This window comes from Callospermophilus lateralis, chromosome 2 (assembly GCF_048772815.1).
Source record: "Callospermophilus lateralis isolate mCalLat2 chromosome 2, mCalLat2.hap1, whole genome shotgun sequence".
Lineage (NCBI taxonomy): Eukaryota > Metazoa > Chordata > Mammalia > Rodentia > Sciuridae > Callospermophilus > Callospermophilus lateralis.
Window position 1 is genome coordinate 67,496,193 of NC_135306.1, and position 26,271 is coordinate 67,522,463.

General features: G+C 38.2%; 1 protein-coding gene across 1 annotated transcript in view; it reads left to right on the forward strand.

Annotated features, from left to right (window-relative positions):
• The first annotated feature begins 17,415 nt into the window (after positions 1 to 17,415).
• Pgm5 (phosphoglucomutase 5) overlaps positions 17,416 to 26,271 on the forward strand; it is a 164,638-nt gene continuing 155,782 nt past the window's right edge. Inside the window, exon 1 of the mRNA XM_076846040.2 lies at positions 17,416 to 18,266. Within this exon, the coding sequence (XP_076702155.1) occupies positions 18,006 to 18,266 (261 nt within the window). The 5' untranslated portion in view covers positions 17,416 to 18,005. The remainder of the gene's footprint in view (positions 18,267 to 26,271) is intronic.

Consider the following 26,271-nt stretch of genomic DNA (forward strand, 5'->3'; position numbering starts at 1 on the left):
ATGGGGGATAGTAGAGGATAGGAAAGGCAGCAGAATACAACAGACACTAGTATGGCAATAGGTAAATCAATGGATGTGTAACTGATGTGATTCTGCAATCTGTATACAGGGTAAAAATGGGAGTTCATATCCCACTTGAATCAAAGTGTGAAATATGATATATCAAGAACTATGTAATGTTTTGAACAACCAACAATAAAAAAAAAAAAAAAAGAAGAAGCTTTAGCTTAGGAGTCAGTTGTCCTGTCTTTGTAGTCAATATTTGTCTGGCTGGCAACTCCAGTCTCTGGCCCAAGGTCTGGCCTGCCTCCCTCACAGGGGTTTTGAGAGAATACAGCAGGTAATGCAGTATTGTTTCCCAGTGTGAATTTAGATAACAGTTGTGTATAATATTGACTTTCAGGATATAGTACCATAGTAATAAAACTTCCTTTTTTTTTTTTTTTTTTGGTTCTGCAGATTGAACTCAGGGGCACTCGATTACTGAGCCACATCCTCAGCCCTATTTTGTATTTTTTTTTTAGAGACAGGGTCTCACTGAGTTTCTTAGTGCCTCACAGTTGCTGAGGCTGGTTTTGAATTCACTATCCTCCTGCCTCAGCCTCCCGAGCTGCTGGGATTACAGGCATGCGCCACTGAGCCCATTGATAAAGCTTCCTTTTAAAAGACATGTTTTTAGGTTTTGAAAGTGAGGCCATTAAAGAAAAATATCAAATAATTAATAAAGCACAATTATGAAGGTAGATGTGAATGATCCAAGTTTGAGAGTTGCTTAGAAAAAAGGATTGAAAACTAAGAAAAATGCAGTCCTTGATTTTGATTTTTTGATAAATGAGACCATATGTTAAATCAATAACAAGGTAGGCATTTTGCAACATTTCTGAACTGGGTAGGTGGAATCATTATTCAAAACATATTAGTTGAGTATATGTATCTACTTTGCACTAGACACTGTTTTGGTCAGTGAGGATGGGAGGACAAAAACAATCATTTGTGTCTGCAAATAATTACAGGAAGATAAGAATTCATGAAATAAACATGAATTGATTCATGCAGTTTTAATTTAATATTTCACTATCAATATGGGGCGGGGGGAGTCTTGCTTACTAGCAGCTGGAGAGCTGTCCCAACACAACAAATTATTATTCATGCACAAATCAAAATCAGGAGAACTTGGAAGGCTCAGTTGAGACAAATTCTAATGAATAGGCCAAGTTTACTGGGTATAGGGAATGACGCTGGATTCTCATGTCTATTCTATTTCTTGAACTAGCAAAACTATAATTGTGTAGTGAGGTACCAGGATGTCTCGTCACAGAGTATGAGGACAGAGTTCAATGAGCTTGAAAAGGAAGTCATCGACTGTAACGCAAAATAAGGGTTTTCTGAGCTTCCTAAATAAGGATGCAGGAGCATAGCACAATTTCAGCATATCTGGTGGTCCTGGACCTCTGTCCTTGAACATGGGTGGGAATTACTAGCCAGTCATTTTCATTTCTATTTATCAAATTATAGGATTGGGCAGTTGGTAGGTTCTCTTTAGGCATAATATTTCAGTTTCTATGATTCTAAATTTGAGAAAGGGTATGCATGGTTTGGATAAATGACCCCTAAGGGCAAATGTGTTAAAGGCTTGGTCACCAGCCCGAGGTGCTAGTAGGAGGTGGTGAAACTTTTAAGAGGTGGGGCCTCCTGGGAGGAAATTCAGTCACTAGGGGCATGCTCTAGAAGAGGTTGTTCAGACCCCTCCCTTCCCCTCTCTCTGTTTTTTGCTTCCCAGCCACCTCGATGTGAACAGGACTCCTCTGCCACTTGCTCTACTCTGATGTACTGATTATTGGCCCAAAGCAACAGGACCAAGCAACCATGGACTGAAACCCCTGAAACTGTGAGCCAAAATCAACCCTTTCTCTTCATAAGGTGATTATCTCGGATTTTATTGCAGTGACAGAAAACTGACTAACACAGGATATCTAATGGAGAATATATGGGGCAAGGTGGAGGACTGATTAAAAGTGCAGTCAGACACTGAAGTTTAAGAATTGCATTTTATAACAATGTCTTTGCCCAGTTAGAGTTTACTTACCATCTTATCTGATGATAGCACTTGGAGGAATGGTTAGATTTTAGATAAAAATGAAATAAGACTCCATTTGACCTGTAATCCCAGTGGCTTAGAAGTTGAGGCAGGAGGACTGAGAATTCAAAGCCAGCCTCAGCAAAAAATGAGGCACTAAGCAACTCATGGAGACCCTGTCTCTTAATAAAATACAAAATAGGGCTGGGGATGTGGCTCAGTGGTCGAGTGCCCCCGAGTTCAATCCCTGTTACCTACCCTCCCCCCAAAAAGACTTCATTTGAACAACAATGCCAGGTCCTCTTTTTGATTTGAGGAGGATATAGCTATTACAGATGTTTCTTGAATTGAATCTACCCAAATAAAATGAAGGTGGAGTCAATGTCTAATGCATTTAAACAATTAGCCAATTAGAAGGGGAACTTCAACTCTCCATCTTTCATCAATACACATATACAAAAGGACAAAGATTTCTCTTCTTAATTGTAGGTCCTGGGGAATTGCATGGCAGCTATAATTGCTTAAAACTCTCCTTTGGACTTTCTCGAAGGTAGAGGTTTGGGGTGAACTTCTCCAAGCAAGCATCTCTGCCTGAGCCTGCCATCTGGAGAAAGTTCAAGATTTATCTTACTTTAAATGTGAATAAGCCTAAGGTGGGGATATGGGAAGGCGCTCTGGCTTTAATGCTCCACGTGGGACAGAGACAATGAATCTGAACACGATCCCTAAAAGGAAAGTGTCCTTGTGCTGAGTTTCTTTTTGACTGGAAAGCCAGATAGTTAGGTGTTAGAAGAAGCAGTTCCTAAAGTTTGGATTTGTTTTGAGTTTTGGGTGGTGCTTTGATTACAAAGAAGTGCTTTATTTACATGTGCCAGATATAAGGCACGATTCTCCCAGCTGTCAATTCAGATATCAGAACTCAGTTGGGAGCCATTCCCTGTTTTTCAGCAGAGCCTGATATTAACATTTCCCTCCCAATGTATGCTGGAATCTGTGTTGCCTTCAAGTGGTGACAAAATAATTGCTCTGCCTTCCTGTCACTGGCACACTCTTTTTGCAGAAACTTGGGGAGGTGAGGGGAGAATGATGAGCATGCTTGCTCTTTGGTGACACAGTACAGCTTTGTTGCACTTACTGGCTCTGACAGTAAGTGGCGCTGTTTGACCATTTTCTCATGAACTTTACTTGGTGATGCAAGTGCCTTCAGAGGATGGTCTGATAGCAAAAGGATTTTTCCTTTTGATTAGTAGAATTAATGTCCTTCTTCACAGGATTCTCTCTTCCCACTGAGGTTCACAGATGCAGCTCTGCCTCTTCCTAGTTTGAAAGTCTGAAATTTCTCTCACATGCAATAAAAATTAAATAAAGCATTTAGGAGGATGCAGTGGTATCTATTGCATTGTGTGTGCCTCTTAGAACCTTAAAGGGAAACTGTAGGTTTGAGGATGCCCCACAGCTGTGACAGCTGGTGGCCTAATGAAAAGTGAAAGGGAGATGGGGGGAAGGGACAACAAATTACAGAATGTAAATTGATCATTTGTATATAGAAGAAGTTAGAAGGGGAGCCTGGGATGGTGCAGGAAAGAGGAGAAAGGAAAATTTTCCTTGAAGATTAACCAGGAGAGGCCATTTGGGGTTAATTGTGTATTTAAAAGCCATAAGCTATTTTATGAAATTTGTATGCATGTTTGTGTGTGTGTGTGTGTGTGTGTGTGTGTGTGTGTATATATATATATATATATATATATATATATATATATATATATATATATACACCATTCTGTGTACTTGTGTGTGTTATAATCAACAGCTTTGTTTTTCTTTTCTCCCATGGCCTATTTCTCCATGTCACTGGTGCCTGGAAGCCTTTTTACCTCTATTTTGTCAGAGTACCAAATGACAGCTGAGCTTCCTGACCTTAGCTTCAGGAGGGTTATCTCTACAAACATTGCATAGAGAAAGTATGTAACATTTAAAAATTGTGACTTCTTTGTGTTTTAAGTGTTTATTTCATAAGAATAAATGGCATTAATCTACTTATTATTTTTCATAGGGGAGAGAGCTTGGTAGCTGATGTAATCAATAAACTTATTTTTCTTCCAGTGTCATCAACCAAGGTCCTGTGGCACTAGGAAGAAGGTAACATTGGGCTGGCACCATCTGCATTACATATTTGAACCATTTTTTTCTCCACCCAGAATGAAAATGCAATAGCTTTGGTCTGGAGCAGAGGGTACAGCAGCAGGAGAGAGCTGGTGTACTGGGCTTCCTTCTGCCATACTTGTGGTGAAATGAATTAGTCTTCTAAATCAGGAAATTTAGCGGGGTGGGTTAGATTTTTACACAAGTGAAGTGGAGGATTTCCAGCTGGTTGGCAGAATGATATGGAAATGTCTTGCTAAATCCAGGTCTGGTGGAATGTTGCTCTCCTGGCAGGCTCCATTTCTCCACAGTTGCATATAGAACTGAGTGAGCAGGAAGAATCTCGCTTGCAGGAGGACCTGGTGGTTCAGATGTTTGTCATTAGGAACTGGGCGTGGGCTTTTTCAAGTTAAACCAAAGCAGCAGTTCTAATAGGAAGAGCCTCTCGGATCTGTGTCTTCTGTTTTTGGATATTCTTCCTTGGAAAACTAGATTTCAGCAGAAAGTGTTGTTAGTGGGGGATTCTGTGCAACCAAAATCCTTTGGGAGTAGTGGGAAAGACAGAGCATGAGATGCTTATATCATGAACTTCAACACTTTATTTTGAGTCTGTTGATTTTAAAATAACAAGCCAAGACAAACAAAAAAATACGCTGGATGAAAATGTTATCTTCTCTTGTTAATGATAGAGAGCTCAGCCCTAAGACACAGCAACACATTCCCCTCGCTGGTGACTGATTTTTCTGGTAGTGCAAGTAATATTCAAATTATTAGACAAACATTGGCTCAGGCACAAATACAACATGCCACACTGAGCTAAGAGCCAGCCCTTTCCAAGAGCAGGCCTGGCCTGTGTGTGCCCTCCATTGCTTCATTTTTGATTATTGAGTGTAAACTGCCCGTTGGTCCTACAGACTAGCTCTCCTATGGCACAAGTGATACCTCTTGTTGTTTTTTTTTTTTTTTTTTTTTTTTTTTTTGGCACTAGGGATTGAACCCAGGGGCACTTAACCCCTGAGCCACATCCTCAGTCCCCTTTCACCTTAATTTTTTTTTTAAGTTGTAGATGGACACAATACCTTTATTTATTTTTATGGATGCTGAGGATTCAAGCCAATGCCTCACATGAGTCAGGCAAGTGCTCTACCACTGAGCCATATCCCATATCCCCCTCACCTTTTATTTTTTATTTAGAGACAGGGTCTCTCTAAGTTGCTGAGGGTCTTGCTAAGTTTCTGAGGCTGGCTTTGAACTCAAGATCCCCCTGGTTCAGCCTCCCAAGCTGCTGGGATTACACCGCACCCTTCTGTTATACCCTTCAGATGAGAATACAAGTTGGCTTATTGTTCCAGTGTTCACATACAGGTTTTCTTCTCTCCGGGACTTTCATGTCAGAGAGATGGGTGTTACTGTATTAAAGGTTTTGTACGTTGATTTTTGTATTCTGCATGTTCATTGAATTCATTTATCAGATCTAACAGGTTTTTTGGTGGAGTCTTTTGAGTTTTCTGTCATTAGTAGAGACCATTTCACTTTTTCCTTTCCTTCAAGGAATTTCTTGTCTAATTGCTTTGACTAGGTCTTTCAGTACTGTGTTGAATAGAAGTGGCAAGAATGGGCATCCTTGAAATCCCTGAAATTATAGAAAAACTTATAACCTTTCACAGTTGAATATGATGTTAGCTATGGGATTTCTTATATGTGTCTATCTATCTATCTATCTATCTATCTATCTATCTATCTATCTAATCTATCTATCTATCATCTATCTAATCTATCTATCTATTGGGTACCAGAGATTGAATCAGGGGAACTCATCCACTGAGCCACATGCCCAACCCTATTTTGTGTTTTATTTAGAGACAAGATCTCACTGAGTTGCTTAGCACCTCGCTTTTGCTGAGTCTGGCTTCAAATTTGCCATCTTCCTGCCTCAGCCTCCTGAGCCACTGGGATTACAGGTGTGCGGCACTGCACCCAGCTATTACACCTTTATTTTGTTGAAGTACATTCCCTTTGGACCTAATCTGTTGTAAAATTTTACATGAAGAGATGTTAAACTTTGTCAAATGTTTTCTCTACATGTATCATTATGATCGTATGTTCTTATTAATTTTATTAATACAGTGTATCAGATTTATTGTTTTGTGTGTGTTGAATAATCCTTGCATTCTCAGTAGATCCTACTTGATCATGGTGATTCTTTTAATGTGTTATAGAATTTGGTTTGCTAGTGTTTTTTTAAATATTTACTTTTTAGTTATTGTTGGACACAATACCTTTCTTTGTATGTATTTATATGTGGTACTGAGGATGGAACCCAGGGCCTCGCACATACTAGGCGAGCACTCTACCACTGAGCCACAACCCCAGCTTGGTCTGCTGGTATTTTGTTGATATTTTTGGCATCTATGTTCACCAGGAATTGTGGCTTGTGATTTTTATCTATTATAATGTCCTTGTTTGGCTTTGGGATCATGGTAATGCTGATCTTGTAAAAATTATTCCCTCCTTTTTGAGTTTTTTATAGTTTGAGGAGGATTGATATTACTTCTTAAAATGTTTGATAGTATTCAGTTGTGAAGCTATCAGGTTCTGGTCTTTAATTGGAGAATTTTTATTACTGATTTAATCTCCTTACTCGTTATTGGACTGTTCAGATTTTTCTTCAAAATTTTTTTTTTTATGATTTGGGCCTCATAAGTTTTAAGTGCCTAGGAATATATCCATTTCTTCTAGGTTATTCAGCCTCTTGGCATATAATTGTGTGTGGCTTGATTCTTATGATCCTTTGTATTCCTGTGACATCAGTTGTAATGTCTCCTCTTTCATTTCTGGTTTTATGCTATAACAAGAACTTGAGGCACCAGGGGAAGAGGGTGCTGCTCAGGATTTAGTTATAAAGTGGCAGGGGCTAACGTAGTTGTCCAGGTAAACTCAGATCCTTCAGAGACTTGTGTGGAAGAATTAGCTGTCTCCACTGGATTGGTAATTTGTGTTGCTGGCCAAAAAGAGGGCTAGATAAGAATGTGGATGAACGGACCAAGTCAATTTTCACTATTATACTGCTAACAACTCTGATTGGCTGTGGTCTTCTGATAGCAAGTCAGTGGCTGAGCCTGATACAGAACAAAGAGGAACAGGGGAGAATTGCGAGATGGATTTCTTTGTCACATCCTATTCTGACCACAAGACTTTCAGTTCCTTCTCCCCTCTCCATAAAGATGCTCACCTTATCTGATCCTCTCCTTCAGCCTTGCCTTTAAAAGGGAAGCCAATGAGCTTTCCTGTGTTAGCATACATTTAGCTTTTCTACATTTCTCTATTTCAATTAGGGGACTAAAGAGTAGGTCATTTTAAGCTCCAAAGTAAAAATTTAAAGTGGTGAAAAATTATATGACTAGCAGGTGTATTTTTGGGCAAATGAGATTTCCAGCTGAACCTGAATTTTCGGGTGTCTGCTTCTTTTATGCCTACATTATACCTCTATTTTAGCAGGTTAATTCCTCTTACTCTTTTTCAAACTTTGGAACAATACATGTAATATTAAGAGATTTGAATCCAAGTCTCACTATTTACTAATTGTGTGACCTTAGGCAAATTACTTAATCTTTTCTTTATTTTTTTTTTTTTTAGTTGTAGTTGGACACAATACCTTTATTTATTTATTTTTATGTGGTGCTGAGGATCGAACCCAGTGCTTCACATGTCCTAGGTGAGTGCTCTACCGCTGAGCCACAACCCCAGCCCCAAATTACTTAATCTTTTCAAGTCTCAATTTTATCATGTAAATCATAATGTAGCCTCTTTGAAGAGTCTTTGTGAACTTCAAACAGGGGTAATGTATGCATGTATACGTACATGCATAACTCCTTTTTCTTACATGTATAGAATATTCTGTAAGAATATTAAAACTTCAGGTCTGGGGATGTAGCTCAGTGGTAGAACCTAGCATGTGTGAGGCTCTGTGTTCAATACCCAGCACTGCCAAAATAAATAAATAAATAAAAATCGGGAAGCATTTTGTTGTCTCCGGGGAGATAAGTGGAGAGTGAGGTAGGACACTTTCCATTGTATATACCCTTTTGAATTTTGAACTATATGACTATACAAACTATATAAAATATCAAAATAAAAATCACTAAACAACTTACATTAGGTAAGTGTGAAGAATGCCACCTGAAATGTGGCTTTGTCATTCAGGGCAGGTCACTGTCCAGCATTTCATATATTGTGTCCTTTAACCCTCAGCAGCACTGTGTGAGGAAGGTGCTCTCCAGGAACTCACAGGACAGTGAAGAAAGGAGCTTTGAGCAGCTATATTCTGCACTCATGATAACTTTAAATATTTTTTGTTAGAAAAACTTTCAAAGAAGAGCTGAGCATGGTGGCACACACCTGTAATCCCAGCAACTTGGGAGGTTATAGCAGGAGGATTGTAAGTTCAAAGTCAGCCTCAGCAACTCAGCTAACTTAGTGAGACTCTGTCTCAAAATAAAAAACAATAAAAAGGGTTGGGGACAATACATATAATACAAGTGGCTGGGACAATGCATATAATACAAGTCTCACCATTTACTAATTGTATGACCTTGGGCAAATTACTTATCTTTTCTTTCTGGAAATCCCATTTGCTGAAAAATATACCTGCTAGTCATATAATTTTCCAGCACTTTAAATTTTTACTTTTTATTAAGTGCCCCTGAGTTCAATCCCTGATACCAAAAAAAAAAAAAAAAAAAAAAAAAAAAGAAAGAAAGAAAGAAAGAAAAAGGAAAAAAAGAAAAAAGAAAGAAAGAAATCTAAACAACACAGAGGAGTAGTCTCCCATAATTATTTAAAAATTTTAAAGGGTGGCCATAGGATTTATCATTCAAACTGGGTTACTCATAAATATGGTAAGAAAACACTTAAACTGCATGGTCCCAGGCAAACTGGGTCACATTGTCACCTAGAAATTAAGCACTACTGTAACTGTTGAGTTCCCCTTGTGCCTCTTGCTGGGCCATGTTCCCTCTGCCTACCATGCAACCATGGCCTTAATACAATGAACATGTATTAAGGCAACCATGAACTTGAACCACTGCTTATGATTTATACCCATACTACATATATATGTATGAGCAAGTAGAGAGACTCTTCTTCTGTATTTCTGAATTTTACATAGATGGTATCATTAAAGAAATGAGGGCCAGGGAATAATGATGAATTAGTTAAGGTTTGTTTGATTGAAAACAACAGAGTGTATTTCTGGCTAGCTTAAACCTGGAGGGATTTAATGAAGAGTGCTGGAGCGTTTCAAGTGTCTCATGACTGGAAAAGAGGAGGTTCAGGGCTGCTCCAGGGATATGAGCAAGAGGTAGCTATAGATCCAGTCCCTCCCGCCCTTATCGTCAGTGTGGCCAAGCCACAATGTCCAGCCTTTGCATGTCAAGTTCCCAAGTGCGCACTCCAGAGGGAGAGAGTCAATGGAGCCAGGTGTTCTCTCCTGGGCCCTTCTCCCTGTGAATGGTCAGGAACACAGGATTATGTGGTAAGGACTTAGAGTCTACCCACTGTACTGGGGCCACTCCCAGAGGAGGGGATATATAAGTTCTGGACTTAAAAAGATGACAATTATATGGGACTGGAGAAAATTTGGAGATCAGAAGGCAACCATTATATTTATAGATTCTTCTGAAAAGAAACAAAAGAAAAATTGTTTCCATTTGGGAATTTCTTCCTCTTATTTCAATTTATATGGATTTCCCAAGTCTGATTTATGAGAAAAATCAGTTAAGAAATCAGAAAAACGATTTCTTGTTTATTATGATCATTTATTGTTTTGTGAGAATTAAGGCTTACTAGCCAATAGAGACCTTTCCAGTTTGATGAAATCCATTGACTCCAAGTCTAAAGTAAGATCAGGAAACAGTGATATGAAGGTCAAGGTCAACATTGCTGGGAATCAGGACAGAAGCAGAAGAGAAACCTTAGTCAGATTTCCTTGGATCTGTTGCTCTGTATGTGTATGCGTTCAGGGCACTGCCAGCAGCTAACAGCGAATCATTTCTTAAAATAAAGTAAATATATAAACTCTGTAAGTAATCTCTATGAAATACCAAGTTTGGAAACAAAATGTGTCCTTAAATTGGCACTTTTGACATTCGCTTCTAGGTAGCACTGTTTACCTTGCCAGGAGATCTGAACATCACATTATTTGAATACTATTGGCGAGTACAGTTGATGCTTTGTGGATTTAAGAATTTAATTCAAAGAATGATTACTTTAAATATTAAATATTTGTAGTATCTTCCAATGTTGAAATGTTTTATTTAGCATTTATTTTGTGTTAATATTTATTTCTTTTTATCTTACATATGGATCTGGTAGAGATACTTTAAAAGAGATACTTTTAAAACATGTTTTTGAATTTTATAATCTTGTCACAATATGCTGGTTCACAATGATAAATTATGTATTTCCCCCCAATACTTACAATTCTTACTTTTTATCTTATTGAGTTGACTGGTTGGAACTTCTAGTCCAATGCTGAACACAGGTGGTATCTTACTTCTGACTTAACAGGTATGCTTCTATAAGCTATGCATTTGTTACTAAATATTTTCAGTGGAAAACCAGTGAAAGTTTTCATATAATCCTGTTGCAGAAAAATGATGTATTGTTTATTATTATGGTCACTTATTATTTTTTTTCAAAAACATGTAATTAAAGTGTTATGAAAATTAAAGAATAACATGGATTCAGTAGTTTCCAGTAATTGTTAGACATTCCATTTCCTTATTCCCAAATCCCAATGATTAATATCTGCCAGAGACAAAAGAAATAACAAATTGTGAAAGGGAATGGCATCTTATGTTGGCTACCTGGTAACATTAATGAAGAAACATTATTGCCGAGCTCTGAGCTGTTTTCAATAAAGAGCCAGTCAGTTACATTTGTTGGGAGCATCTGGGATTCACAAGGGATTTTGCTGCTTCTGGAAACTTCTGGTTGATTTCAGCTCCCACAAAAAGTTGGAAAAATGAATCCCATATTAAATGAAAAATGACCACCTTGCTGGGAAATAACTTTTACTTTCTGGCTTCAAAGGAATCAGTAACAGTGTAAAATTAAATTAGAAAATAATGAAGATGCTTGCTTGCCTTTGAAGTTGATAGTCATATTTTAGCCTATAAATCCCCAACAATTGGTACAACTCCTGGATTAAGTTTGGAAAACTTTAGGTTGAACTGTAATGTGTTGGGTACATTGTTCTCCTATTAACTTGAGTTAATTTTTCAATCAATGTGGCTCTCTTAGCTGCACTCTGAGGGAATGAATAAATAAGGTTCAAATCTGATGGAAAAAGCTGGTCCTGTAGGGCACAGGGAATCTCTGGGGACAGTGGTTCCTGATAAATAGATGATTAAAACCTGAGCCTGGGCTGGGTTAGAGGAAATGAGGATGACATCTATTCACACCTCCAAGCTGGCAGATCCTAACATATTATTTCACTCTCAGTCATGCAAATCCGCTCAGACTTCACTACTAAAAAAAAAAAAGAGAGAAAAAAAAATCCATTTATAAGGCAGGAATACTAGTTTGGATGGTATATCTTTGTTGTTCAACTCCATGACAAAGATGCATATGATAGCTTTTTGAAAACTACTTTACATAGGAACGTTAAAATTTTTATACAGGGGTTGTATGTGTATATATACATATTGGGGGCTCCTTCCTAGAAACCAAACATCAAAACCACCAAAGAAAAATTCTATGTATGCTGAGATTGCAAATGACTGATAAATGCAGTTGAAGCATGAAAAATACATTTCCTTTTAAATACAGACCTAAATTATTTTCCTTTTTAAAGTTGTTTGAAACAGTCCAACGATTTGTAAAAATATGGAGATTCCTTTAGAAAATAAAAATTTTTGCTTTATTATTAAAATGAAGAAGCTTAGAATATTTCTAACAAATTTAAATAATCTATTACTGTTTACCATTGGTTTCTAGGTACTATAAGGGACACTGAGAAATTGACTTTTTCCTTAGCAGATCAGTAACTTATTGTCTTTTGGTAAAATTGAATTACAATGAAATCTTTTGCTTTCCAAAACCCACAGATTTTGAAAGTTGGTCAGTTAACTTTAACTGCTTTACAAAGTTGGGTCCAGTGCATACAGGAGTCAGGAAACCACACCTACATTAGTTTTTCCCATCAGTCCCTTATGCTGGCCTCAGGATGTTTATGAACTGTACTTCATTATTGTAGGTATCCTGTGGCTACCTTCAAAAACAAACTGCAGAGGAATTGGATTTCTTGTCATGGGTTGGGCTGATGGCTCCTTTTGTAGTTACTTGAAGAGAATTAAAAGGTCAGTAAACATAGTTTTAAAATTATGTTTAAATAATCTTTAATGGCACCAGTTCCTTAAGTGTGATATGTGTCATTGTACATATTGTGTCAAAAGTTTCAACAGAAATTTTGCATGCCTACCCTCAAAGTCAATATTCTCTGATATGAAGAAAAAGAATCATTGTTATTAGTAATAACAATATGTATACTAATAATTACTATTTTGGTAGTAATATCTTAGTAATGGTTCTAGTTAACAGAAGTACTTAATTTTGGTAATTGTAACAGTAATCATAATAATTTCATCACTTCTTAAAGCCCTTATTTTGTGACTGGTACTATGCAAGCAATTCTCACATACTATCTTTTTAAATATGATGCTCAACTTTTATGATGTACATTTTACAGTTGTGAAACTGAGCATTAGAGAGGGTAGCCAGCTTGTTCAAGGCTACACAGATAGTTGTTGATGAACGTGGGAAACAGCTGAAGCCTGAGACGAGTGCACAAGCATTTACCAGACATACATTTGCACCTTTGTATTACTTGAACATGCATTTAGGGGCCCTGCAGTGAAGGAATTGGAGAAGCAGCCAGTTCTATTGGAATTACCACATGTTGTTTCACTTATTGGGAAACAGAAGGCTTAGTAGAAGGTATTTTAGGAGTTGTTTGAAATATATATTTGACTTTTCCATCACCAGCAGGTGTTTGGGCAGATTAAAAAGGGACCTAGGGCTTCTTTGGAGGACTGCCCTGTGACATTTTTCCACCTGCTTTTCTGCCTCTTGTCTTGTACTTTTGGCATTTCTCTTCTCTTTGAGTCAGTGAGTCAACAGCATGTTTTTAGCATTCCCTTTGTGCACAGAAGTGGACTGTGACTCAATAGGAGTCATGTACTCCTGCCATGGGCCAAAATGACATGGGCTTTCCTGCCAGCCAGCAGATCAGAGGCAGGGAGTAAAGAAGAACAGAATATATAATATAAAATTACATGTATATGCATAATTATATATGTGATTTTATATTCTATCCTTATACATATCTGTACATCTGTATATTTGTATATATTAGCTAATGTCTCAAAATTACTCAAGGGTTTTTTTTATTTTTAATTGGGCAATTTTACCTGTTCCTTTTTGCACAATTGAATAAGCTTCTAAATAGAATCTTGATAGAAATTAATCTTTTCATGCCTCAAAAATTAAGATTAATCACAGAATGATATGGCTGGAAGGATCCTCGGAGATCTAAAGTATTTCAAGGAATGTTAATGTCATTGACCTGTTTTTAGGTGTTTTGGAACAGGACCATGGTCAACTGGAAATGCTTGGCTAAAACTAAATAGGTTTCTTTCCTGCAGAGCTTCACAGAGTCTTCAATATGCTAACATGCTTTGCAAACCTGCGAGAAGGGATAAAAATGAAGTATTTAGTCCTTATTTGGTCCCAAATTCTCATTTGGGAAATGCTGGTCTAGCTGAGCCAGCTAGAATCTTGTCCACATGAAGATTGGTGGCTGATGACATCCCGAGAGCAAGGGAGTCCCCAGGGGAAGGAAGACTGTCAGTTGCTCTCTTTCATGCCAAGAATTCTCAGTGTGATCCCTTTCTCTAGTAGCTTAGAGAAGGCGGAAAGGCATCGTTAGCCCAACAGGGCTACTCTTCGTTATGACACATGCTGCAAATGAGCATGAGAATCTGAGACCATATTTATCCCTGACACCATCCATGGGAGATAAAGGTTAAGGAAGGTGCCACTGGCTTTGGTCACAAAGCTAGCCTGGTTTTCTTTCCCTCAGCAAACCAGAAATATAAATTCAGGTTGGAAAATACTAGTTTTAAAGAAGTTAATCTGATGTTTTCTTTCTAAGGCCTCTCAGAACTTTTAATATGAAATGTGCATTGTGACGATCTAGGAATGTGTGGAATATATAGGATTTAAAAAGTTATTTGGCCATGAAACTTGCTTTGTGAAACATTTAGGAGGCACTAGTGTTCTGAAGAAAACCCCTTGGAAACATGGATCTAATCCAAACTTCTCATTTTGCCTGTGAGAAGAGACATTTCTTATCTGGAAAGCCCTCTCAGTTTTCCTTTTTCCATCATCAGGACAAAATTAATTGGAATTAGCTTGATGAAATTTGAAGGCAGCTTTGAAGAGAATTTTTTTGTAGCTGGCAAACCCTTTTTGTACATTTCAAGGAGAATTTACTCCATATATTTTAAGTTTTCATAGTCCCCAAACTAGATTAAGTCAACCAATTTTTATAGAATATCACCTATGTCCAAAGACCCTTTAGGTACTATCCTGATCTACAAAAACATATACAGTAATTCTTTAAAAGAATATTTATTTATTTTTTAGGTGTAGTTGGACACAATGTCTTTATTTTATTTACTTATTTTTATGTGGTGTTGAGGACCGAACCCAGGGCCTAGCACATGCTAGGTGAGTGCTCTACCCACTGAGCTACAACCCCAGGCCCTATAGTAATTCTTGCTATATAAGAGATTACTAATAATAAAAGTATAAATTTGATGGCAATAAATTTGAGCAAGTAGAATTTATTGAATACCTTTCTGTTTGTACTAAGTACTTGAAGCTTCCCCAAAATTTATGAGGCAGAGCTCACCATAATTTCCATTATGGTAAGGACACTGAGGTTAAGAATGGTTACAGAATTATTTCAAGATCACATGTAACTAATAGAGAGGAAAAACATATGAATATGTGTATGTGTGTCAACTTATGAAACATTCTTTATGAAAGATGCAAGTGCTATGTGCATTCAGAGAGGAATAAAATAATTTGTAGAAGATTTGATCCATGAGTTTCAACTATGTATTTGGCAATTGCTATGTAGTGACACACCTCTCCTTCCTTTGGGGGAACACTGCCCCCTTACTTCAAAGACCCTGTTTTTATTTTTACATCACAACCTCACTATGTGATTGGGTATGTTGCTTCAAACTGGCTGACCAGAATTTCAGCATTTTGGAATTAGCCCCAAGGGAAGAGGATCACCTCCTGGATAGTAGAATAGTAAAATCTGTTCTGTAGTATCCATTCCTTATTTCCAGGATGGTGGCAGAAGCTGGGCTGTGGTAGGAGAGAACAGTGGTGATGACCAGAGAGAGGGAAGTGCTAGAAGTGGGGAGATAAGGTCCTGGGGAGTTTGAAATGAAATGACAAAATGACCTGTCATTAGAAGGCAATGTTAGAAAACCCTATGCTTTAGAGATATGCAGAGATCATTAGAAATTCTGAGGTTCTCTTTGGTGCTAAGTCAAGGGTCTCTCAAACTCACAAATATGAAGAAAGGAACTTTACAGGGATGGTCTCTAGGAGACAGAGGACAGAGTAGAGAAAAACAACCCCTTAAAATATGCTTTTAAAAAATCGTCAATCGAAAAATTATAATTGAATATATTTATGCCATACAATGTGATGTTATAGTATATGCATATAATATGGAATGATTAAACTAACATATCCAACACCTCAAATATCTGTTTTTTTTTCACAGTGAGAACATTTGAAATTGCCTTTTTGACAATTTTGAAATATTACTGTTAACTGTAGTCACCATGCTGTGCAATGGATCTCAAAAACAAAAAACAAAACAAAACAAAAAAAAACCCAGATTCTTCCCAACTGAAACTTTGTACCCCTTGACCAACATCTCCCCATTACCCATTTTCCTCCAAGTAATCCATTTGTTCCTGTTTATGAGAATGGCTTAAAAGTCCCGGAAGGTTTCAGTTGATGAATTTAGTTTTCCCATCATACCTCAATATTATTTTATTTAAAAAGAGAACAATAAAAAATTTGGCAATACAAGTGCCATCTTGGCTACTTTATTGACCTCACCAAAAACAACAACAACAACAAAAAACCCCCAACAACAACTCTTCTTTCTCATTTGAAAAACTGGTGGGGGATATGGATACCATACCTACTTTTTTTCATTGTTTTCACCCTCTAAAGAAAAAACATATGCAAAGCTTTTATTGCAAGTATGAGCGATGAGTTATTACTCACAGTCATCTTACTATGGTCAAACATTTTATAACCCTGCAACAAGCAAGTCAACTATATTCTCAGGATGTGGACATTATTCTCAGAAGATTTCAGAACAGTAGCTTTGGTGAGCGTAAAAATGTCTGAGGGGTGATAGAAGATAGAAACAAAACTAAGAATTGTTTCTTCCCTGTTTGAATTTTATCCTTTTCTTTTTTCATTCATATTTTCAATGGAGATTTCTTGGTTTTGAATTTTAGGTGAATGAGTTTTATGGTGAGAAGGGAAAATATCTCTAGCCTCTGCTGGATATAGGATGCATAAGGACCTAGCATAGAACCAGTATAGAACCTGGTACCCAGTTCTCATTTAATTTGGCTGTGTTAATTCATTCCTGTTAGGACATTTAAAAGGGCTTTAGCCTCTTCCTCTTGAAAATAATTAATGGGGGTGAACAGTTCAAAAGTGTAGAGAGATACAGTGAGAGCAAGCCTGTTTCCAAGCAGGAGCTGAGTAGGGATGATGAGAAGGGTATGAAGAATAAGAAAATATGTATTTGTATCACTGCTGTTGCAACTGTCACAACAAACAAACATGAAAAAAAATTTCCATACTGCATAGTGTCTTGAGAGAGACTTGGGAAAGTGGAAGTCTAGGGTGGGTCCTACTGGATTAAAGGGCCTGACAGTGTGTGATTCCTTGCAACAAATGGTCAGATGGGTGTGTATATACACACACAGACACACATGCAGCGCCCAGCCTCCAGTTTCACCGCTGGCAGAAGATAACAATTCTCAGCTCGCCTTTCCAGGGTTATTTTTGGCTAGGGCTGTTCGCTGATGGCAAAAGGTTTCAGCCCCCTCCCAACTCCCTCCCAGTCCTTGTTCCAGAAAGAAACTTGTGAGTGTATTCTGTCCTTTTGCAGGGAAATCAGGAGAGAGGACTGCCGGGTAGGAAGGTTAAGAGGCCAAGGGTGTGGGAGAAGCCCAAACCCTGCTCAAACTCTCACCCCCAGGCTATCTTGAGGAGGCTGTGCCTCAGAGAGAGGCAATCTCGGGGAAGGCAGGGGACAGGCGCGGGACAAGGCGTCCCCGGTGGGTTGGATAGCCAGCTGGCACTAGAACCCAGCTTTTGTGACACTCCAAAACGTGAGACCAGCTTGGAAAAGAAACCCGGGACAGCTCAAGTGATCGGGCTACAGAGAAGTTGGGCAGGAGTAAGCTTTGTCCCAAGGTGGAAGTCGAACTGCTGGGACAGCTCGGGGAGGGGCAAAGAGGAGGAGCTGTCGGTGCTGAGCCCGCTGGGGAGGGGGCCGGGCGCGAGGCGGAGTCCCGGCTCACCGCCAGGCTAGTGGGGGCCCCGCTGCAGACTCCCTGCAGCTCGCGGACTCACGGAGCCGCAGCAGGACCGGCCAGGAGGCGCCATGGAGGGGAGCCCCATCCCGGTGCTGACTGTGCCCACGGCGCCCTTCGAGGACCAGCGGCCTACCGGCGGCGGGGGACTGCGGCGACCCACTGGCCTCTTCGAGGGCCAGCGCAACTACCTGCCCAACTTCATCCAGAGCGTGCTGTCATCCATTGACCTGCGCGACCGCCAAGGCTGCACCATGGTGGTGGGCAGCGACGGCAGGTACTTCAGCAGGACGGCCACAGAGATCGTGGTGCAGATGGCCGCAGCCAATGGGGTGAGTGACTTGGACGCCCCTCTCCTGACAGTACCTCTGCGGTGCTCTCTCCAGGGGTTCTCCAGGGTCCCCTTTTGTGAGCCCCGCCCCCACCTGGCCACTCTCCCTCCAGCCTCACACTACCACCTTACCGCCTCTCGGGCACATCAGGAACACAGGCTCATCCTCGCCCTGAAACAGCCCCAGACACCCAACGCCCTGAAAACCCTGGGGGGTCTCGCTCTACTTTGAGCCTCACAGGCTCCTCAACCTGTGGCATGGGGCTCGTCTCTGCCCACATCCTGCACCTGCTTATTTTTCTTTTCGAAGTTCTCTTCTTCATCTCTTTTCATTTCACCTCCGCTATGGGTTTTAAATTGTTCCAACCGTGTTCACTACCCCCAGAGACTTCTTTCCAAGGCTCCCAACATAGTCCCCCGACCACCCCGCACTGGGTCCTTTTTGCTTGCAATCATTCTCTTCACCCCTAAATCTTGACGACCAAATTTAATGGAATTGTACACACACACACACACACACACAGAGAGAGAGAGAGAGAGAGAGAGAGAGAGAGAGAGAGAGAGAGAATTTGAAGATTTGAACCCGTACATATTTGGCAAATGGACCCCAAAGGATTTTTTTTTCTGTTTATTTGTTTGTTTTAGATCATTGGTTCTTCAACTTGGTTATTATTAGGGTAGGGATCAGGTGGATCAATTTGATGCTATTCAGCCAGGACTCTCAGCTCCTGAAATCTCATCTCTAAATGGTCTGAAATTAGATTTGGAGTGGTTTTCTTAAAGTAATTCCTGACTTCCCTCCAATATGCCTTTGGCATATGACAACAATTCATACCTCTTACTCTTTTCAGTTTTCATCTCATTTCCTCTCCTGTCTCCTACGGCCTCTGCAGTCTTCTTTTGCTATCTGAATTTTCCAATCACGAGTTTTTCTGTTCTTGCCTCGTCCTCCCTATCCTGCAGTTAGAAGGATACTTTGACATACCCCCCTCCCCCAAAACTCTGATTTTCTTCCCTCCAAATCTGGCAGCATCTCAAGGATAGCTGTCTTAGCTTCAGGGTCTCTGAACTATCTGTGGGAAACACGGTTCTTAAAAAGTAATCTGAGCCTTGTTAGTGCAACCAGACCCACATCTATAGAATTTTTCCTTGAGTGAAATTTCTTTTGAAAATGTATATATATGAGCATGAACATATTTAAAAGTGAAACTAAATAATTATCTGTCATTTAGATTTTCTACTTCTGTCCCAGAATTCGTCTTTTTATTTTCTTATTTCTTCTTATTTTTTAATCTTTAGGGTTGTTCATCCTTCATGTTTGCCTACTTGAGTGTTCTTTTCTCAGTGTTTCAGGAATAGGGAAAGATTAAAAAAAACACCAAAAGCAATTAGGAATAACAGGGCCAGTGGTATTGAGATAAGTGATAGAATTGTGATATTTGCAGATGCTGCTGCTGCAGATCTGAAGTCCATGTTTTTCCCTGGCTCCTCACCTGGGATTGGTGAAGGTTGGCTAGAGCTGGACGGAGGTTGACAAATGGTCTTTCACTTTTGTCTGACAAAGTTATTCCCATGGAATCATGGAGGATAATGAGCCTTGGGAGAGCTATGACAGTGTTCTATTCCTTCCTGGGCCAGTTCTTTCAAGGAGTGTGAGAAATACAGCCTGACCAATGTTTAATGTGGATCAAGATGTTTTTGAAGCTATATTTGTTCATTTGAATAAGCAAATTATATATTATCCTTTGTTATTTCTTGGCCCATTTTATCATAAGGATTCTTTAACCTCTTACATCAGTGAGTCTTCTCTGATCAACACATTTCTTAACATTAAAGATGGAGTTCACTTTAGGAGATAGGATATATTAATATGTGCTTAAAATTTAACCAAACAGTTGTTTTGAAGGCCAGAAGGACTAACTAAAATTCACAGAGAAGCACCAACTATTAAATAATCTGAAAGTATTGCTTCTAAGAGGGGTAGATGTGGAAGAAGGAATGGTAGACATTTTTCAGAATATCAAGTAACCCACTTTAGCCAATCTTTTCCTCATTTTGTTCACCTTCTTGGAGCTGAAGTAAAGTGAATAGTCAGAAGGTTGGCTTCAGGAGAAACATGTTCTAGAAGTTCATAAAAATTATAAACAAAATTGGTCTTGCATGATAGAAATTAACAGGAGTGCACTTGTTTTGTGACTTGGTGTACTGAGTTAGACTTAGCCGAGATGTACCTTGATTTCAAATAATTTGGGCTCTTTGGTTTCCTATTGGATATTCATAAACAGAACAGAAAAATAATGGAAAACTAGAATTCATTCTTCGAATTGACAAATATGACTGAATGGACCTTATTCTCTTTCTGAAAAGTTTTGGTTTTGATTGAAAAGTCAATTTTACAAAGAAATTGTCTATGAAAGACTGTAGTTGGTCTTTGGTAATATAATTTCAGGAGGAGAACAGAAAAATGAAATTGACAAATGATAAACTACATCACTTATGTTTTAATATCTTAAAGTCTGAAATGGATATATTTCAAACATGTATCTGCATTACTTGGGATTTTAAAAATTATTATTAAGTTATGAAAATGTCAAGGTTTGATAAAAGTTAGGAGACAAAATTAATGGCATCCATGAGTCCATGACCTAGGTTGAACACATTTTGTAACATTTGCATCATTCCTTATGGCTTAAGTATTTTCAAGCATAAAGAAAATGACAATTGCCCCTAAATTCTTCAATGTGGATCTTTAAAAATATTTTTCTTTATATTTATAATATAATCCCACATGAAATAAAAATGTTTTCTTTATGTCATTTATTCCATGGCACATGTTCAGATTTCTTCAGATATTCTGAAACATCTTAGATGTTTTGATTTTACTAAGTAAGGAAGACACATTGCATTGGGTTATTTATTTCAAGACTCTTAACCTAGAAAGTACTATTGTATGCATATATTTTTATCTGTTTATGGATATTGATTTGTTGAACAACCAGGTCAGTTGTCATGTAGAATATTTCCTCTTCTGTAATTTTCAGATTGCTTTCTATGGTGTCATTTAAATCTTCACTCTTCTCTCATTTTTCTTGTTAACTGTACATTAGTTCTAAAGGCTGGTCTTGGTCCATTTGGTCACAATAGCAAAATACCACAAACTAGATAGCTTAAGAACCACAGAAATGTGTTTTGCACAGGTCTAGGGGCAGGGAAATTCAAGGTCAAGGTGAGAGCTGGCATTTTTGGCATCTGGTGAGAATCTACCTACTGGTTCATAGAATGGTGTCTTCTTTCTGTGTCTTGATAGGCCCAGCTAGCTTTCTGGTGTCTCTAGAAGGACATTAATTCTAATCATAAGGGATTACACTACATGCTCATGACATAATCATCTCCTAAAGATCTTACCTTTTAATTCTATCACCTTGGGGGTTAAGATTTCAATATGTGAATTTTGAGAGGACATAGCATTTAGCCCCATTATAAGGCTTGCTTAGATTTAGGTTTCATTTTTAAAATAAGGATATTTCATTATATTTCAATCATAATCTCTGGTTGTCCCAGTATGAGTGATGCAAGATGGGTGCAGATCTCTGGTGGTTACTGCCTCTGTCCTACCTTATTTATCCCTGAGTTGAGCCAGCAGCACGGGGTAAATTTTATGCCATGTATATATCCAGTTCCTAATCAACCTTTACCCAAGTGTTTTATTATTCACTAATGATCACCTCTTGAGTTGATTATTTCATTAGGGGCTTCAAAATAGAGACTTTCTTTCTAAATAGTGGCTTTCTAATTCATTAATTCTGTTAGCTGATATTTTCTTATCAGTTGGACATTTTCTTCACAGTTGCACTATTTGGTCATCCTGACACATAGTTCTTTTGTTTATTTCTCTCTCCTCTTTTTAATTAGAATTTGTAGAGTAAGGATTTGGTGAAATAGCCACCTCCACAAATTTTATGGCAAATGAATTTTGTTTTGTGACATTTTTGCTTTCTTGAATACCATCATAGACACTTGGATTTTTCTATTTTCAATTTCAATGAATTAGTAAATAAATAAAAGATATTTTTACTTTTTTTGGTAGTTTTTATGTTGCTCTGTGAACTTATATAAAAACTTTCAGAAGTATTTTAATTCCCCTTTAAGCATATAAACTAAAGCATACTATGTAAAGTGAAAGAAAAATAACTTATGTACAAATAACTAGTATCATTTATAAGTTAAATAAGTTACAAGCAAGATTTAGTCTGTAACTGATATTTTTTTGGCAGTGTGGATTGAACCCAGGGATGCTTTTCTACTTGAGCTGTATTCCCGACCCTTTTAATTTTTGAGATAGGGTCTTACTAAGTTGCTTGAGGCCTAAGTTGCTTTGAACTTTGGATCCTCTTGCTTCAACTTCCTGAGTCTCTGGGATTATAGGTGTTTGCTACCATGCCCAGCAACCAATCAGTTTTTGAATCTGTGCTGTATTTTCATCTACTTCAGACCCTCTTCAGTGGTTTAGATACTCTATGTATCAATTTATTCCAATCTCTTAAAGAGCTTAAGATCTAAGTGCAACACAAAGGCTACAAGAATGAATGTGCCCTTTTCTGGGTTGGTCCCTCTGAAGCTAAAAGCAATCACTCAATTTCTCCTTTGATCGAATCTTTGTTAGCACTAAACTATCTTTAATGTTGTACAGATAATAGCACATTTGCCTCAAGATGTTTCTTACTTTTCCTAAAGTCTTCTTTCTCTGAAGATGACATTCTGTAACATTACTGTCCAACAGAACTTTCTCTGATGACGCAAATGTTCTATTATCTGCATGGTCCTACCCACTAGCCACCAAAGACTCTGAACACTTGCAGTACCTGGCATGACTAAAGAAGTGGGTTTTGCATTCACCTAATTTTAATAAAATAAGACAGAAATTTAAATAGCCACTAGTTAGTAGCTACTCTACCAGTCAGCACAGCTCTGTAACTGAGCATATAAAACTTGTTTGTATGCTTGTTTTAAAAACTGAAGGTAGACTGTTAAAATCAAAAGCAACCATAAGTTAAGTAAGGTAGATCACCAAACACTATCAACACACATTTGGCAAGTCCAAACCAGATTTCTTCATGTGGTAACCAGACTCTTTTGCCTTCAGCCTTGAAGGTAATAGGCATGGTAAAAAAAAAAAAAAGCCCTGTAGCAGCAGTCAGAGGGCTGACTTTTCTCTTGTTCTGCCATGCAAACTGGAGGACAGATGCTTTAACCTCTTGACATACCTAGAAACCACTTGTTTCTTCATCTATGAGTTTGGTATGACAGCATCGCTGAATTATTCAGGGAATCAAATGAAGCACTATAAGCAAAAGAACTTTGTAACATCTATAACACAATAAAGACAAAGGAGTATTGACAACTGAATATAACTCAGATAATTATGATTTGACTGTATGTATTGAATGAAGACTGAATGTGCTCTTTGGCAAACAACTTACAGTTCTGTTGCAAGGTTTAGCTCTGTTGCAAGTTTTAGCCAAAGAAAAATCTATATTGTTGATGAGCCATGTACAGTACTGACCACATGATAGTCAGCAATGATAATAAAAGCTAACAGTGCAACTTACAGTTTCAAGAACTTATCAATGTCAGTGAAATCTAGAGGTAAGAGCAGAACCACAGGAAGGTGAAGTTAGATGGGGGACTTGGGAATGCCCTCCAGACAGATGCTTGCATGAGTTGTATTTGATTCAACTGGCCACGAAAAGCTAGTTGCTCCAAAGAATGAGAGTACTCTTGATTTGGCATTTACTGTACCCATCTGGGGTAAAATCTTGGTGTGGCTCCAAAGATAAGGGGCCCAGATTTAGAATGAAGCTAAGAGGTGGTAGGTGGATGTTGGGAGAGTAGAAGAGGGAAGCGAGAGAGGGAAACCTGTACTTCAACACCTAGGTCATTTTTCCTGGAATGGATCTAGAAATCTGGGATTGGGTTGCTGGAGACTTGTCTCTAGGAGGGAAAAAAGAACTGGGTGGTGATTGTGCTATATTTCTGCTGGTGTTCACTACAGAATAGGAGGACGTAATGAGCTACAATGTCTAGACATCAGAAAGGGCAGGTTTGTGATACTTTAGTAAACCCTAAAGAGTCTTCCATTTCTTTACTTTACTCTCCTTGCAGAACTGTTGTCCCTGAGCCATGGAACTAGAAAATCTATAATGTGAACAACAGCAAACTTTAGACAGCCCTTGACTCCATCCCTCTCCTGTTCAGACCAGTGCATTCTTGATACTTTTAGCCTTAGTCTTCATTTACTCTTTTTATGGGGAAGTCAAAGGAGTGGGAGAGCTTTTGAGAACAGCTGGGCTCTCCCAGTTGCTGGGGTAGTTATTTTAAGCTTTGTTTAATGTGTTCAGAGACCCAGATGGCATTTTTAACTAAGCTGCTTTATTAAATCTTGTGATAAAACATAATGATGTTTATTGAAAAGGCAGATACACACAAGCAACATTATGTGTGAAACTTATCCTAAGAATTTTTCTTCTTTCTTTCTTTCTTTCCTTTTTTTTTTTTTTTTTAATAAAACATCTGTTCACTTTGGGCCCTTTGTGAACTCTGGAAGTTTGCTATTTCCTATACAGACTTGAGGATTAGAAGTCGGAACCCACTTTTGGGAGAAGTTCAGGCATAGGTATTGGATTCATCAATTTTAATTCTCATTTTTTGGGTCTTGCACATTCTTCTTTTTTTTTTTTAATTTGTCTTAATTAGTTATACATGACAGTAGAATGCATTTTGACACATCAACATAAATGGAGTATAACTTCTCATTCTTTTGATTGTACATAATATAGAATTACCCTGGTCATACAATCATATATGCACATAGGGTAATAATACCCAAATCATTTTACTATCAGTCCTACCCCGAACCCCCTCCCCTCCCTTCACTCCTCTCTGTCTATTCCAAAGTCCCTCTGTTCTTTCCTAGCCCTGCCCCTATTATTATGAATTAGCATCTGCACATCAGAGAAAACATTAGGACTTTGGTTCTTAGAAACTGGCTTATTTCACTTAGCATGATATTTACTGGCAAATGCCATTTAAGGACGAATAATATTCTCTCATATATATATATCTCATATATTCTTTATCCATTCATCTGTTGAAGGACACCTTGGATGGTTCCATAGTTTAGTTATTGTGAATTGAGCTGCTATAAACATTGATGTGGCTGCATCACTGTAGTGTGCTGATTTTAAGTCCTTTGGATATAGACCGAGGAATGGGATAACTGGGTTAAATGGTGGTTCTATCCAAGTTTTCTGAGGAATCTCTGTGCTGCTTTCCAGAGTGGTTGCACCAATTTGCAGTTCCATCAGCATTGCACATTCTTCTGTGAAGAAACACGGTGTGGACTATGAACAAGATTATTTGGAACAAATAGGCAGGGAAAAATAGGTCTGAATGGACCAGGGATTTTAAAAATTTAAAACTGAAGGTAGAAAGCTAGGGCTTCAGTGTCATGCAACACAATGCCTTGAGAGTTAATTTGAAAATACTCAAAGATTTTGCCAGTATACTGCTGCTGCTTACACTTGCATAGCCAAAGGGAAAGTTTTAGGTCCTTTTATCTGATTTAACTCAGTTATGAATAAGAGGGTATCTAGAACATATATAAAATTTGTTGAAATGAAAATCTACATTCTCCGAGTCTTTAAATGTCTTTTATCCTTTATATATTTTTTAGTGAGACCATTCAGTAATGGTATCATGAATAATGTCTATATTTATATGAAGAGAACATTTTCAGGAACATTCAACCTCCAAAGAAGTTCTGTTTCTTGGCCTGAAGTCATGGATGTTTTTGACTTTTCCTTTCTCTTTCTAATTCTGTACTAAGAAGTTATTTTGCACAAATATGATATTTAATTATTGCCTTTGTATTATTTTCCTCTAATAAGAGTGGTTTTTAACTAGGAGCATCTAATTTTGCATTTAGAGATCTCTAAAAGAAAGAAAAA